The following is a 17,075-nucleotide window of genomic DNA, read 5'->3' as shown; positions in this document are numbered from 1 at the left end:
CTCTGTTATTTTAAAACTTTCTTAGCAAGGATAGAGTATAGCACCAGAGTGAATGGAAGGAATCTCAGGGCAGCTCAGTTTAATACAACAAATATTTGAGTATATACTTTGTCCCAGGCATGACGGGAGTGCAGGAGACACCCCTGCCATTTGAAGGCTATGCCCAGCTTCCCTGTCTGCCTCTATCTGCCCCACTATACATATCACAAAACTCCATAGCCCACCCCACCACCCAGGCCTGTAACAGAAGAAATGCTTGAAAAAACAGCAAAAATGTTTTATGTCTCTTTAAAACACCCCCCACTCCTTTTTGAGAACTAGGACCTGCTTCCCTGCCTCAGGCCAGTGGTCAGGAGGGGCAGGAGAATGTCCTTTGTTCTTCGTGCCACAGAAGATGGAATTAATGTGGGCAGAAATCAGATCATTCTTAGCCAAAGATGGGATTCACTGGAGGTCACGAGATCATATTAGTTGAAGATGGGATTGTTCCTTTTTTTTTTTTTAGAAGATGGGATGGATCAGAACCTTTAAAAGCTCTGTACTTCTGTTTAGAAAGACGATGGTATTTTTCAGACAGTAGTCTCCATTCTCTTCATTTGCCAGCAAATTAATAAACTCCTCTTTCCTTCTCTTCAAACCACTTGTCCTCGTTCTTCTGATGTGGCCTGAGAGACAAGTGCCGAACTTTCGGTAACAGGCTCAAGTCACAGAGGACTAGACCAGGAATGAACTACTGGCCAAACAACCCATGGTCAGGAATGGGCCAGTGAGATTTTCTCTCCAAAACAAAAACTAAGACGCTCACGCTGAGAGATTTGTAGAGTTGAGCAGACATCTTTGACCATGTGCATGCTGGTGAGTAAATGGAGAAAGGTGGTCTTGAGAGAGAAACAGGGAGCTCAGACAGATACACAGGGGAGCAGCTATGGAGGCCATTTGAAGGGAGAACTGGACAGAGACAGACAGGCAGACATGGATAAATGGAGGCAGAGACTAGACAGACAAAAAATAGGGACAGATGGATGGTGGCAGAGGTAGACAGCAATGACATACAGATAGTGACAAAGATGGATGGCAGACAGTGACAGATGGCAATGCAGACTAAAGGCAGATAGGGACATAGACAGGCAGGAAGACAGGCAGATGAGGAAAGGAGTGCAGAGTGAGGGGATGGAGGGGCATAGGATATGGGGAGGGAACAGGCCAAGAGCAAGAGACCAATAAGAAAACCTAGAGAGTAAACAAGAGACCAAAAGAGGAGAGAGGACATGAGAGACTAAGAAGAGAGTGAGGCCAAGAGCCAGAGAGAGAGACAGAAAGAGAAGAAGAAAACCAAGAAATCCTGACAGAAGGCATCACTAGAGACATGTGGAAGGCAGGGACTAGGGCGTTGGAGGAGAGGAGGCATTTTAAATGAAGGGAATAACAGAGAACAGCAGCAGACACAACGAAGTCTGGCTGGAGCACAGTCCCTGAGTGTTATAGCTTGCTAGGGAAGTATAAAGGAGAACTTCATCTGATGGAAGAAGAGTGTCTAGAATTTAGGACCTCCTCTTTCTTTAAAAAGTATTGGTTATCATTTCAAAATGGCAGATTGAGCATACAAATTTATTTCCTCATTCTAGAATGATAAAAAAAAATGGAACAGGAACGTGAAAGTATTTCATCAAGCTTGCAGGTGACCAACTCACTGAACTGAAAAGCAAGCTTCCCTTTGTCAGGCAGACAGGTGTTTTGTATGTCAAAAGGAGTACTTGAATGCATATCCTCTCGCCAGGTTCACCTCCATGACTGCTACTGGTCTGGACAAAAGGCTTCATCCATAGAATGAGTAACCGCCTCTTTCAGTCAGTGTCGTCAGGAAAACATGACACACTCGATGGGTAATTTGAAGAGTGTTTAATAAAGGAACTATGTACAAAGGCATGGGTGAGGTATAGGCAGTAGGATGCTAGTAAACTGACTCTGGGCAGAAAAGAGCCCTGATTTATAGCATTTGCCAATTTCTAAGGTGTAAATACTCCCACTATGGCAGTTTTCAAGCTTCCAGAGTGAAGTCCCTGAACCAGGACTTGGGAAGAGATATGCATAATCAGATCTTGAGAGGTAATACCAGCCATCTGCAGCCGGCTCCCACACATCACTAAGGAAAACCTCAAGAGATGGCGCAGTACCCCAGGTGAGTTAACAGTCGGAAGCTTTAGGTCTCCAAACCCTACCCAAACCCAAAGAGAGCAAGCTGGAGATACAACCTTTAATCGAGGGAAAACAGCTAGGCTACAATGACCTTGCAGGGACAGAACTAGGAGAATAAGTGCTACAACTTCTCTTTCCTCTCCCATCTCATGTGGAATGGCCCACAAGCCAAAGTCAGCCAGAAGCCAGAAAGCAAGGGCGCCTATAGAGTCATCTGTACAGGTCAGTCTTCCAGGACACAGAACACGTTGGAGAAGAAAAGAGAGTTGTTCCAGGGAGGCAAACAGAAGATAATGCAGTTCATTGGGCCACATGGAGGCTGAAAGCACAACGTCAATGACAGAAGCAAAGAACTCTAATATATTCAGTCCCAGAAATGCTGAGAAGGGAGAAAAGTAAATAAAATAAAAACTCAAAAATCCATTTAATTGAAATAAGTATAGTCTTATCACTCAAATTAACTCCATTTTCTTTGCAATCATCATGAAGTTCTAGCCTAAGATACATTTTCCAACTTTACTCTTAATACAAACCGAAGTTAAGCAGAAGATAAATATCAGTAAAATTTATCTTGCCGATATCTTTCGACTGCTGACTCCAACACTCTGAGAATGCCAGTGGGGGATGCCTACATCATTTTTTTAAGGGAACAGAAAGAAGACGAGAAGCCATTTCTCTTCTCTACAGAAGTGCCTGATGTCACTGCTGAACCTTTAAAAAGCTATGAGAAATGATGGTTTTGAGGCACTCTGTTAATAATTGCATTAATAATTATAGGATTGGCTCGGTTAATTTCAGAACATCAGTTTTATGCAAGATAGGACTAATCAAAAGAGTTGTCATTTTAATTTACATAATGAACAATCTTAGTATGAGTAAGCAAATTGACTATTGGCATAACTCTGTAATACCTATTCGGAAGAATTTTAAGTAGTTTTGTCATTAACGGGAGTGCTTGACTATTGGAGCAGAGACCATGAGAACCAAAGGCGATGCTGAAGTTGGCCAGACTACGATTGGTTCGGCAAGACTGCACTTGCACAGGGAACAACCAGAGCAGCAGACAAATTCCAGCATCTAGGATATGCTGAAAACCTACAACAATGGATGAGCAACCCAAGATAGCATGCCAAAGAAGACAGAGCAATGGGATAGCCCAGAGCAATGAGAGTTTTTTTCAGAAAACGTCAACCACATGACAACAAAGCTTCACCTATTCTGCAATCTTCTCCTTTTAATTCACTTATGGGATCTGGTCATCCCAATCCAACCTCACAAAAAAAGAAATAGCTATAAAATCTAAGAATACTCTTGGGTGAGGTGTTTATAAGGGAAAAATATGTAGTAAGTGTTGAATCAGTACAACATCTCTTAAATCTTTGGAGAGGTTTACAAAGCATGTTGGTTTCCATCAGGGATTTCTCAGCGAGACCCAATATCACAACAGTCTCGCTCATTTGGGTCTTCCCAGTCTTCAGCACAGTATTGGGCACATGGGAGGTCCGCCATGCTTATCGAACTGAACCATAAACCAGCCTTTGCTTTTTGTTTTAATTTTCCTTTGAGTTTTGATTCCTTCACTAAATCTGTGTCCTGACTTCAGTCATTTTGTTTTATTTCTTTTGCTGAAACAAATATAAATCATTCACTTCCTGGTTCCTTCTCCCTTCCAGCTCTAATTCTTACATAATCTCTGTCCCCAGGGTTTATTGCTTCTCAATTTAAGAAAATGAATTTCCTAAACGCACCAAAAAAACAAAAAAAAACCCCACCACCCTTGCATGTGCCCTTTGCACATAATTGTAACTGTACAAGTCTTCCACGTCATTTACAATCACGTGCAAGGAAGCTACTCAGTGAGCACATTTAAACGCACGGGAGACACTGATGCCTCCCAAAGGACAAGAGCCAGTTTTGTTTTCATTTCATTTTGCTCACATGCTCACTATTAACATAACTCCAAATGACCCTGTTTTATTAGTTACTAGATTGTTTGGGCAATGTCACTATTAAAGAAAAAAGGAGAAAATACCAAATGTTGGCAAGGATGTGGAGTCATGGAAACTCTCATATACTGCTGGTGGGAGTGTAAATTGATACAAACCCTTTGGAAAATTGTTTGGCAGCATCTCCCACAGTTAACCATATGTCTCCCAGGTTTATACCCAAGAGAAACGTGTGCCCACATGCACCAAAAGACATGTGCAAGAATGTTTATAGCTGCATTAATAGCACAAAACTGGAAACAGCCCACGTGGCCATCAGCAGCAGAATGGATTAAAAAAAAATGTGTGGTATGGCCACAACATGTAAGTATTATACAGCAGTGAAAATGAATCAACAGTACATGCAACAACATGGAGGAATTGCCAACTCACAAAAGAATACATGATCCCATGTATATGAAGCTCAAAAACAGGTTTAAAAAAACTCTAGTGTTGAAGAGTGCAAAACGAGACGGTAAAATTACTAGGTAAAGCAAAAAAGCAATCACTATAAAATCAGGAGGCTCCTTTTGGGAGAAGAGTAAAGGAGTTGGGATCAGGAAGGTCCCAGGTGGCTTCTGCAGTGCTGTCAACATTCTATTTCTTGAAATAGGCGGTTATGACACATTATTCATGCCACAGAAATGTGTTAAAATATACAAAATTTTGTTTTATGTGCTTCTCTATTTGTGATATTAAACAATGAGAAAAAATTTTTTAAAAAAAGGAAGAAGAATCAGACAAAATAACTGTTATCAAATTTTTTAAAAAAGGTTTGCAACTGGAAAAAGCAGTAGGCCAGACAAGTTTTGTTCCATCGAGCAGACCTCGAATGAGTGGTAGCTATAAAAGGACGTATTTTAGGGAGACCAAACAACAGCAGCTAAGAAGGAGGAGGAGAAGAGGAGAAAAGAAAGAAAAGATTCATAATTATAATTGCTTAAAAACAAAATATTCCTTGCAATAAAGTGAGTGTCCCATCAGTGAAGTTAGTCAAGCATGCGCTGGATAACCATTGGGAAGGATGTTCCAGAGGGGATTCGAACACTGGAGAAGGAATTGCCTATCATATCCCTTCAGCCCTAAGATTCCATGACTCTATTTCTCTTTCTCACCAGTTATAGGTGTGACCACTGAGAGAGAGAAACAAGAAAACAAACAAACTGATGGTCCAAATATCCTAAATGTGTAAAGCAGATACTCATTCTATGAAAAGGATTCCTTTCAATAAATAACTAAAATAGATTTTAAATGTTTGTCTACAGGCCATTAACTAACCCAAAATAAAGGGAAGGAAAGAATTAAAGAGCTTCAAGGATCTACTGCCAAAGGGCGTCCAACCATATAGGAAGAGTTGGCGTCGGAAAGAATGAAGCCAAGGATTCAATTTACCTACGATGTTCCTCAAATGCATCCATTCTTGTAAGATAGATTATTAAAATAAAAGAATTTCATAAAAATCATGGTGTTCATAAGCTTTATTGCCTTAACATTAAATCACAAGGCTTCATTTATTCTCTCAATCCCCACCTAACATCAATCAATAGATTTAATTTTTTGACACTTTCAGAGAAAGACAGCTGAGTCTTTTTTTTTTTTTTTTTTGAGACAGAGTCTCACTGTGTTGCCCAGGCTAGAGTGCCATGGCGTCATCCTAGCTCACAGCAACCTCAAACTCCTGGGCTCAAGTCATCCTCCTGCCTCAGCCTCCCGAGTAGCTGGGACTACAGGCATGTGCCACCATGCCCGGCTAATTTTTTCTATATTTTTAGTTGTCCAATTAATTCCTTTCTAATTTTAGTAGAGACGGGGGTCTCGCTCTTGCTCAGGCTGGTTTCGAACTCCTGAGCTCAAACAATCCTCCCGTCTCGGCCTCCCAGAGAGCTAGGATTACAGGCGTGAGCCACCACGCCCGGCCGACAGCTGAGTCTTGACTAAAGGTTATCTTAGAACCTATTGCAAAAAAAAACAAGCTCTGTTGAGCTGGCAATAATCCAGATTATCATCCATTCCCCTTTCAGAGCCACAATGGATTTTAACCAGTCTTCTGTTTTATAAATATTACCATGGCTCAACACATCTATGGGAAGACTCAACATTACCCATGGCTCCCATCCTGTTTGTTAACCAATTATATCAACAACCTGAACCAACTTAACACTATACAAAAACACAGCTGATTTAGCAATCTGTAAATTATACATGTACATAAATCTGTACCAAAATGTGCTGCGTTTCACTCCTGCTAATGTGCATGGATTTTTACTGGCACCTACAATTGTTTGATATAGGTTCCTGAATGCTAAAACATATGTTCTGCCTAGAACGGGACCATTTAGAGTAATATTTTTGTAGTTTCCTGGCACCAAGGTCTGCCAGCCTTCCTAAGACAGATCTCCTATTTGCTTCAGCAAGCATTCTGACAACGAGTGCCTGCAGATTTAAGCAACCATCAAAAAATATTCTGGAACAACACTTTCCAACCATGAATAGAATCAGGCTGGCTTTGCCTATGTGGCAACGAAGCAGTAGCATTTAAAATGATCACTGACATGATCATAACCAAAATCAAATCAAATCTGGGGCATTAATTATTCCTGCTGACTACTTACAACAATCCAAAAAAATGGATAATTATCAAATCTTTCCTTCAAATGGAATTCAAAATGTATCGAAGAAAGTTAAAGTAGATTTTAGTGCCAGCAAGACCAGTAAAAAACCTCAGGAATGTTTTTTAAATACAGTGACAGGCCTAAATAACAGTTGCAGCCAGACAACAAAATAGAACAGGGGCGAGAACCTTGGACCAAGATTCATTAGAATGTAACTTACTAATCACAAAGAGAGTTTCTGATTTTCCACTGTATCTCCAGCGTTCAATAAATACAAATCTTTGTTAAATGAATAAATCAGTAACGACTGCTGACTAGTCCCTAATCTGCCTCTAATTGCCTTTTTCTAACTCTGCCTCTTACTATTAACAGTACATAAATCACTTAACCTGAGGAATCTGTTCCTTAAACTCGAAAATGGAGACTCTGCAGCTCCTCTGCTGGCTTATGAGGATCGAAGGCGATATTCTATGAAAAGTGACTCAGTGCTTTATAATGGGGCACACAGACGTTAAGTGCCTGTTATCACGCCCCTGCCTTCGGCTAAACCACTGGCAAAGGTGAAAGACCACACTGCCTTGAAATATAATTAGCCTCTCCTTTGCCCTATTATTCTGTTTGGATGTGGTAGCAGGGCTGTTAGCCAAAATGGATGTTTTTCTTGTTGTTATAACATTTTATTTAATCTCCACTGGGAAATTATGCTTTTTGAGAGAATATAATGGCAACACAAGGAAAGTTTTTGCATGGTGTACCACAAAGAACATGGCACTGAAGTCAAGTAGCTTGGGGCCTCATCAGTTTTGCCTCTAAATATATGAAGAAAGTTACTTGCATCAGTTTCTTTATCTATGCAACGATGGAGAAGAAGAGGTAGACTAGAAATTACGTAAGGTCTGTCTCATCCTACAGTTCTATGATATTCCAGACACCAGATATTCAAACAACCCCCAAACAAAGCCAGTTCTATTATTCATTAGCATATAATATGAGTAGTATTTTTAAGGATGATGAAAGGAGTTCCACAGACTAAGTCGTAAGGGCTGGAGAAACAATGCTACAAGGAGGATGTATGATAGATATCCTCTAGAGAACACCAGCCACAGGCACTGTCTGCTTTGCCACTTTAAATAAGTCACTTAATATCTCTAGGACTCAGTTTTCTGATCTGTAAAAGAGGAATATTAATGCCACACAGGACCACTGGCAGAAAATACCTAATAAAATAATCATCAAGTATTGCTATTTAAAGGTAAAACGCTATTTAAATACTGTAATGTCCAGAAACAGGCTTGTGGAGTTTAAAACGAGACAATCAATATCTTTAAATAGACTGTTTCCATCACAGTAAAATAACATAATGGCATGCAGACATTGTGATATTTCTAAGAGTTCACAGTTTTTTTTTTTTCCATTCCTGTTCAGGAAATATTATAAAAGGGATCATTAAAAAATTAAATCCCACGTTTCAAGATCAGAACCTTTTTTTCTGAGAAATAGACAATTTTAAAAGTTCATCCAACTCTCCGAAAATGTTTTGTTTTGTTGATAATGTTCCTTTGGCCGTTTAATTGAAATCAAGCTGTTGGGACTGATGCTGAAATGAAAATATCCATGCTAAAAATATTCCCAGCGACTTATTCTATTGATACCCTATGTATGCTTACAGAGAAGTGGCGCTAAGAAGATAAACTAAACTAGAAGGTATTCTGCTTTTCTCAGCTCCGGGATCCTTAAGGTTCTCCTACAAACCCAAGGAACTTTGTGACTGTAACATATAAGTTTCACTTCCTGCTCCCTCCATGCAAAAAACATGCACAGTATACATTAGATACAGGTTTCCTCTTTCATTTAAAGGACACTGCCTCCTTACTGGGAAAAATGAAATTGTCATTGGTATTTATAAGTTGATGTCACTGACAATGGGGTCCCCAAATCTGAAAGATTGTCTCTATACCCCTTCACAGGACAGTAACAATGGCAATAATAGGACGGTAACTTTTAAATAATGATTTTATTTTAAAAAATCCGTGAACACCTCCAGCTATTTTATGGCAGAAGAGTTCATCGTGGCTGTTCACATAGTAAATGTCATCCCCTTGCATCTCCAGGTAATGGCTGTGACATTGCTCTAAAAGCCACCTTAGTTTGAATAAGAAAGACCTTGAAGGAAGAGGTGAAACACCCTTCAATATTCTTATTCTTAAGAGGCACATGGTAAAGATGTGATCATTTCTAAATAAGTTCTTAATACATGATGATTTGCTATGCTAGTTGATGTGTTTTCTTATAAGATCAACTTAAATCACATTTTAATTAAAGAGTATTTATTAGTAGCATAAGTCACTTTTCATGCCCTTTCCCGGAATCCCTAACTAAATCCAATGGAAGCTGATCTGATCGTTTGAAACACAAGCTCCTTAAGGGTCTGAAACAGTGATATTTACACAATTAAAACCACTTCCTGAGTTAGCTCCTCATGTCATCCTAGTAGAAGAACGTCATCTGTCCCTGGAAGGAAAGGGGTCCAGGAGCTCGGAAAGAGCATCTTAGGTTTGGCTCTCTTGTTGTAGCTGTTTGATGAACTGGTGTGCGCCGCACCTTCCAACTACCCGGACTCCTATTTGCTCTGCAAGTTCTTTAGCTGGGGTCTCTCCGCGGTGGGTCCGAAAGGCGATTGAAATTGGTCCTTTGCATCCCTGCTCCCAGGACTCTCGCCTCCCAGAGCTTCGTGCTACTGTCCATCTTAATGCCACAGGGATACAGATGATTGCTTAGGATGGGTTTATTGGATAATGGATCTACTTACAGGCTCGATGGGTTTGGGAATTTATAGGTGAGCAAGACTTAAGGATGGCATAAAACACAGTTGTAGGACTGGAGGAGGGAAATATGACAGGTGACCATTTAGCCTGCTCCGCACCTGTGCCCTCCACTTCCTGCCTGACTCCAAGAAAGCCATCTGCCCCTCACGAACCTTAACTGAACCTCGAAGTGGGTGGGCGGCTGAAGGGGTGGAATCAGGCAGCCGACAGCACGTCCCTAAGTCCCCACGTCCCTACACCTCTGACTTTTCAGCTTCAGGGATGGAAGGTGGAGGCAGCTGCCTCACATTATTACGAGGGGGCCAGGACCTGGAGTTGCCTGTCTCTACTGCTGGCTCTCCCTGGGGAGAGGGGCGCCTCGGGGAGTAGCCCGAGAGCCCTGAGAGCCCCGAGAGCCTCGGCCGGCGCGGGGCTGGGGGACAGTACCGATGGGGCGTGCGCTGCCGCTCCCGCTGCGACCAGCTTCCCATCACTTTTCCCAGTACTTCGCTCCGCGGCTGTCACTCTCTCGGAGACGAGACCCAGACGGCGCGCGAAAGGCCCACAAGGCGTCCCCAGGAGCGCCCTCCTCTTGGGATGGGGGCCCGTCAGACCCCGCCCCGCCCTGCCCACCTTTCCCTGCCTCCCGGAGGCAGCCCCGGGCGCCCGCGCAGCGACTCGTCGGCAGAGCCCGCGGGTTCTGCTGCATCTGCCGGCGCGGGGCGGCGGGAGGCGTCTGCGATAAAGGCACGGATAAAAAGCCTGGGTAGCCAAATCCGAATGCACCTCTTACCATTGGACCGCCGGACAATATTCTCCAGAAACGTGTTCTGCGGGGCCACCAGTCCCCTCCTGCCCCCGGCCATGGTCATCCTCCCCGCAGCTCCGGGTCTGGGGGGCGTCCCGGCGCGGCTTCTCACGGCAGCAGGAAGCTGGGCGCGGGGCCCGCACGCGATCTGGGCACGAAGCGCCCCATGCGCCCCACGGGGACCCGGGCGGTCAGGGGCGGCGGCTCCCTCTGGCTGCCACCCTCGCGCCCTCTTCGCGCCTCCCTCCCTGCTGCCCGCCTCGCAGTGCTCTCGCGCCGGGCTCGGCTCTCCGCAGCCGCCTCCGGGTGGGCGGAGGGAGCAGCCGCGCCTGGGCCGGTGGCGCCCCCTACCGGGTGCGAGCCCCCCGCCGGCCTGCGGGAGACGGAGCCTGGGGCTCCCGCGGCAGCCGGGAAGCGGCAGGTGGCCGCGGGCCAAGGCTGGGATGGCAGCGCCACCCTCTGGGAACAGCCGGGAAAAGTGTTCAGGATGCGCCTTGGGCTGGGTGGAGAGGAGGGCGTTGCGAGCAGCGTTCTTGGTGGATTCAGCCCCAACAAGGTCACCGCGAGTCTTGGGGGAGCACGAGGATGTAACGCTCCCTTTGCTCTGTTTCAGGCCAGGGCCCCCGGGACCTCTGAGGCTCCGGGAACACCTTGCCTTTCTGTAGGGTGTTAGCCTGATCGAAGTTGCCCCACCTTGATTCTGAAGCCAGAGTTTTACCGGTAATTATTAATAATGAAATTGAGTTGTGAGAGGGCCGACTTGCAGGGTAACTGACAGGTTTCGCTTCAGAAGAGGTGTCTTGGCTTGTTTTCCCCGCAGGTACATATGCAGGCTCCTGACGTTTGGTAAATTTCCTGACTGACTGACTGACCTGATTTCCACTCTTATCCAGTGCATATTTTACCAAAAGGGCCAAGAAAATATATATGCATATACATAACTTTTTTTAGCTGAAGCACAACCTCTTATGATCAGTATGTAAGCTTTGGAAACAGGAACAAACTGCCTGAAAACTATCACAAATGGTGGACTTGTCTCCAAGGGCAAACGCTTGGGGTGGGCGTGGGGGACAGCGTTAATTAAGCAACAGTAACCTTGGCTTGAAGGGCAGTGTGCAGCGCAGAGGGTAACCAACTAGTTTTTATACCTGTCCCTGGTATTAAGCAAGAATCTCATACACCCAAGGTTTCTAGGCAGGCGCTAAGACAACCCAGCTTTGTTCACTTATTTTGGGGGATTTCTACCTGTGCATACTCGTGCTACTGTTTCCAGTGGGTGTGACAGGAGACTAAGCCTGTGCCCCACAGAAGCAATGAGTTCATAGTTCACTAGTTAGTTTTTCAGACTCAGTCAACTGTCAACACAAAAAATGTAAGAAGAGAAAAACTGTCCCTGGAACTTAATAGTCTGGGTAACCATCCTGACACATCCTAATGTATTGCACAGACACCCTGTCTCAGTTAATTTCAAAAACAGAAGAACTAATTCTTGCCCAGCAATCTCTCAGAGTTGCTGTGAAGATCAAACAAGATTATGTAGAGGACAGCACTCTAAATCGTGAAGTGCTATACCAAGGTCAGACGTCATTATTGGAGTGACTAAATAGATTTGGCCATTACAAATATCATCCTTTGTCTCTTCTTGTGTAAACACGAAGTAAACAGATGACTGCTGTTAGCAGAGAGTTGGATAAGGCCGTCACAGGCTTTGAAATGAAAGTAATGACATGCTTCTTCCTTAAAATATCATTGTACCCATCCTATCAGTCACACAGCTCAGAGTTGTGATTTCTTAAACCCTAGCTCCGTCTAGTGGTTGTTTGTTCTATTGCAAATAAGATAACAAAGTAGTTGAAGAGAACTCTGAAATGTATTATTTGGCACTGAGCTGAGCTGGTTTGGTGTCTGCCCACTTCATCAGAATCAGTTAATTCGAATAAAGTTCTTAAGATTGTATTATCTACTGCACGAACATGCCCAAGGGGAGATTTTTCATGACAATTTTAAAAACCCATCAAGCAACCTCATAATCCTGCTTGTGAAAGGAAAATAAAAAAAAGTATGGGGGAAGAACACAGTCATAAACAATTGATAAAATTTCTTACATTTTAATGAGCTCTCACGTTCTGTGGCTTAGCTAAAAAGGAAACAGATGATATTCATTTGAGATGATCAACGTTAAAGCCTTAGTAGGCTACCTGATAAGAAAAAGAAATAAGGAGATGTCTCCCATTTTAAATGTACTATTACAGCGGTTCTCAACGTGTGCTCTGTGTGTGTGTGTGTGTGTGTGTGTGTGTCAACACTTTTTTGTAATTTGAACTATAATTTTTAGTGGCACACTTGAAGAAATTAAAAGACTAAAACACCACTAAAAAGTCCACAATCTTGGCTGGGCACAGTGGCTCATGCCTGTAATCTGGTAGGTCAAGGTGGGAGGATCACTTGAGGTCAGGAGTTCAAGACCAGACTGAGCAAGAGTGAAACCCCATCTCTGCCAAAAATGGAAAAATTAACCGGGCGTGATGGTGTGTGCTTGTAGTCCCAGCTACTTGGGAGGCTGAGGCAGGAGGATCGCTTGAGCCCAGAAGTTTAAGGTTGCAGTGAGCTACAATGATGCCACTGCACTCCTGCCTGGGTGAAAGAGTGAGACCCTATCTCAAAAAAAACACATCCACAATCTTTAATCACAGTATGACAGAGTCTCGTGGTGTCTATGAAAGCACATCCAGCCATTCCTCCATTCCCTTGGCTGACCCTCAACATGCCTGACAGTAGGAATAGAATCACACTCTGCCCCATCCACATTCTTTTTGATATTTACAGGTAAAGGCTGATGTTCCAGTAGACACTCCATCTTTCTTGGTACTGGTTTGACAGGGCACTGTGCTTTTTATATCTCACTTGCCACCTTCTGTTTCCTACTCGAACATTCAGTTCCAGAACCTGCTCAACTTAAAGTTCTGAGATCTATCACTGTAGTATAGGAATCTCAGAGCAAACTTTAATCTTAACGAATTTGTCAAAATTTGGTAACAGATTTGTGAAGGATTCACAATACACCACGTGCCTTGGCAAACCAGTTGAAAACCCGTGTATTTTTGCGTAACAGACAAAGCCGCTTTTCATTTAAAGGGACAACTTTAACTGTGAAAAGAGTTCCAATTGAACCGCCTCTGTCCTTCCTTGCAGAAAAAGAGCTACAACTGCCTAAAACTTCTCCCAAGAAAGATACACAGAGTTTGAAATAAAAACTGAAGTTTTACTTCACTGTTTCTAGGCTTCCCCTCCTCAGTGGTTCTCGTCCTGGTCTCCTTCAGCATTCTGTTTACCCCTCAATTATAACGTGTTTATATCTGTATCACACAATAGATTGGGAGCTCCTTGAAACAAAGACAAACTTTAACAATCTTTGTTCTCATAAATGTGATTAAGCCATGCTGTAATTAGTGAGTTTACAAAAGGAATAGGTAGTGACAGAGGCAGAATGCTACAGAAAGAACATGGAGATGGAGGTCTGCAGATTGGCTGGGAAAAGAGTCCAGGAGATGACAGAAAACTCTCTCCCCCCAACAACAACAAAATCCATCAAATGAAGAGGAAGACAATGCCACACATCAGAGGGGCAGAGGCATGCAAAGATAGGAATTTCCTTTTTTCTTTCATGAAGACCATGAGGTATGGGTGACAGGTTTCAGACATAGAAGAGTTGGCTGTGAGACTTAGAAGGCGTGGAGCCGGGCAGGGCAGGCCAGGGATATATCATCATTAGAAACCACGGCAAAGGAGAAACTGAACATAGAGGTGACTTCACTACTTGGCCACCATGACTGAAATATCTAAAAGTGGGGAAGATTTGCAGCATGGGAAATTTCAGCTTCTAGAGCCCAATGATTGACTGGCTTATTTATTACATGTAATTTCTGCTGACAGAACTTCTATTCTAATGGATTTATAGGAAGAGTGTTGGGCAGGCTATATGCATTAGAAGAATCTGTATAACATAAGGGATGTCTCCCCCAAGTGCTTCAAGAAGGGAAAGAATCTGCTCAGTGAGAATCCTAGTCCATGAATCTAATAGACTGGGGGGAAAGACCGCACTGATGTAGGTCTTACACTCAACTGTGGCTAACCCAATGGACATTTTTGAGTGTTTATAGAATTGGGTTATATCCTTCTAAGTGCCCAAGCCTATTATCCTTCTTTTTCATTTCCTCTTATCAAAAGAGAAAAGGATCTTTTAACACACTCCAGACCCAATGGAAAATAATTAAAAGTCATTTAAAACAGTCTCATTTTAACAAACATTTGCACAGAATCTAGCATATACCAGATAGGTTCTAAAGATGAAAAGATGGTTATGATGAGCATCTGCCCTCAAGAAATTCAACAAACCTTTAATAAGTGCTTATGTTCTTTGTGATTTCTCTCCTTTCAACTACTTTTCTTTTCCATTTTGCTCTCTAAATCTTGCTTTCTTTGTAAATAAATTACTGTTCAACTTGACCTCTTCACTGAAGACTTTCTTGCCTCCTCTTAACTGAGACCTGGCTCTCCCCTAAGGTCTCAGAGTCCTGTAGATCCCACTTCTTTGGAAGATATTTATTCTGCCAAAGCCTCTGTACCTAGAAGACACAAGTTGAGGTGAGAATTCGTCAAGTTCCTCATTGCCATATTTAAACCACTACTCTTCTCCATTCATTTAAGATTTCTCCTGCTTTGAAGTTCATGATCAATAACAGTATCACTCTACTCCTCTTCAATTCTTAACAGTTTTTGGGAAAATTGTATTCAGTTTTGAAAAAGTTGAGTTGCCTGAGGGGCATTGCAGAGAAATATTGAGTAGGCAATTGGACAGGATAGGTTTACAGCCCAAGAGAAACATCTGGGTAGAGCCAGAGATTGGAAGTCACCAGTCTATAGCTTTCAAAGGAGACTAAAAAGGAGCAGTTCAGAAGTGGGGGAAAACTGAGAGAAATGGTTTTGTAGAAGCCCAGAGAGAGAGGGAGAGTCTTTAAATGAGAAGAGTGAAAAACAGCATCATATGTTGTACATTATACAAGTAAACACTGGGAAATGGCTACTGGATCTAATAATTAGTTGGTCGTTTGAGACCTTAGTAGAAACATTTTCAATGGAATAGTTGGGAGGAAGCCAAATTGCAATGGGTTTAAAGATTTAGTAGAAATATACAAATAAGATGGCAGACTGAGATAAGGTACTGCCTTCCTACCCCAAACATACAGAAATGTCAGGTAAGCTACTTTTAAATATATTTTAAACATATTGCTAAGCTCAAAAGCAAAAAGGGAAATTTCAGATGTCAAAAATAATAAGAAATCCACAGCAGTTAGTGGGAATCAGTGGCGGTGGTTGGGGGTGGGGAGGACCCACAAAGAAATGCACCTTAGGGGCTACAGCTTTAGAATGTGTGTGCTGATGTGGGCTAGAGACACAGGCTCACACCAGTAGAGAAGCTGGAACAGGATTCCTGATAGAGCCAGGGGCCTGGAAAAACACGACCAGTCAGCCCTGGACAACCAGGTAGACGATGGAGCTATTCCTTCAGAGGGGAGCACAGAAAATGTCAAAGGACCTTTTGAAGAGGCTGAAAAATAACAATAAAATATCTGTGCTCTTAGGGGCTAAATTCTGGTTGTGTGAGCCTGGCAAAAATAAATAAGCTATTTCATACCTTAGATATTTTCACTTACCTTTAATCATTTCATTTTGGAGAATGATTTTTTTTTTTAATTTATAGAGAACGGAAATTTATTTTTCACTGCTCTAAAGGCTGGGAAGTCCAGGGTCAAGGTGCCCGAAAGGTCAGTGTCTGGTGAGGGTGTCTCTGCTTCCAAGATGGTACCTGGAATGCTGTTTCCTCCACAGGGAAAAAACACTGTGTCTTCGCATGGTAGAAGAACAGAAAAGAAAGAACCCATTCACTCAAGCCCTTTTATAAGGCCCTAATCCTATCCATGAGGGCTCTACTCTCATGACTTAATCACCTCCTAAAGGCCCCCACCTCTTGATACTATCACATTGGTGATTAAGTTTCAACGTATAAATTTAGGGGGACACATTCAGACCATAGCAATGTATATCTGTAGTTAGTGACTCTTTTTCATAACATTATCCTTTTCCTTCCCATCTCCTACCCCTGAATATTCTTCAGGTCTACCTCTGAGTACTTAGTCATCACAGGGATCTTACATCCCTCATATCAGGAGGTAGCTACCATCATCGTATTTTTGTGCCATGAGCAGCTTGATCTTATTCCGTGTCAATGGCTAGGGACTTCAAAAACCGTTTTCTTTGACCACTTGTTCATGCTTGTCCTCTTATTTGCCATTCAGTAAAAGGCCTTTAACACAGATGTTTTGATTTTCAAACAATAATTAGGGAAGAAAAGCATTTCACGTGGGTGCAGAAGATTTCAGGGAAATTGCACCGTCTTCTTCCTCAGTCCAACAATAGGTTGCTAAACCAACAAATTAAAGGGGTTGCAATTTCTCCAAACTAATAATATTTTCTTTAAAGGTGTAATCATTATAGGAAATGTAAACTATCAGAATTATTTACAGCATGGGACCTTGGGGATGGGTACTATTAGGTAAGGGGCTGTCTCAGTTGTTTTTCAGTCTTCTCGAAAGATCCTTTGATGCTTTCT

At 42.7% G+C, this 17,075-nt stretch overlaps 1 protein-coding gene across 2 annotated transcripts in view; it reads right to left on the bottom strand.

Annotated features, from left to right (window-relative positions):
• Positions 1-10,635, bottom strand: part of KCNH1 (potassium channel, voltage gated eag related subfamily H, member 1) — a 379,133-nt gene extending 368,498 nt beyond the window's left edge. Inside the window, exon 1 of one of the 2 annotated variants that reach the window (XM_012638358.1) lies at positions 10,391-10,635. In XM_012638358.1, coding sequence (XP_012493812.1) covers positions 10,391-10,469 — 79 coding nt within the window. In that variant the 5' untranslated portion in view covers positions 10,470-10,635. The remainder of the gene's footprint in view (positions 1-10,390) is intronic. The other variant, XM_012638357.1, reaches the window with a different exon arrangement.
• Between the last annotated feature and the right edge of the window lie 6,440 nt (positions 10,636-17,075).

Source organism: Propithecus coquereli, unplaced genomic scaffold, assembly GCF_000956105.1.
Source record: "Propithecus coquereli isolate 6110/MARCELLA unplaced genomic scaffold, Pcoq_1.0 Scaffold129, whole genome shotgun sequence".
NCBI classification, from domain to species: Eukaryota; Metazoa; Chordata; class Mammalia; order Primates; family Indriidae; genus Propithecus; species Propithecus coquereli.
The sequence above is the reverse complement of the archived record's forward strand: the minus strand, read 5'-3'. Positions and strand labels throughout refer to the sequence as shown.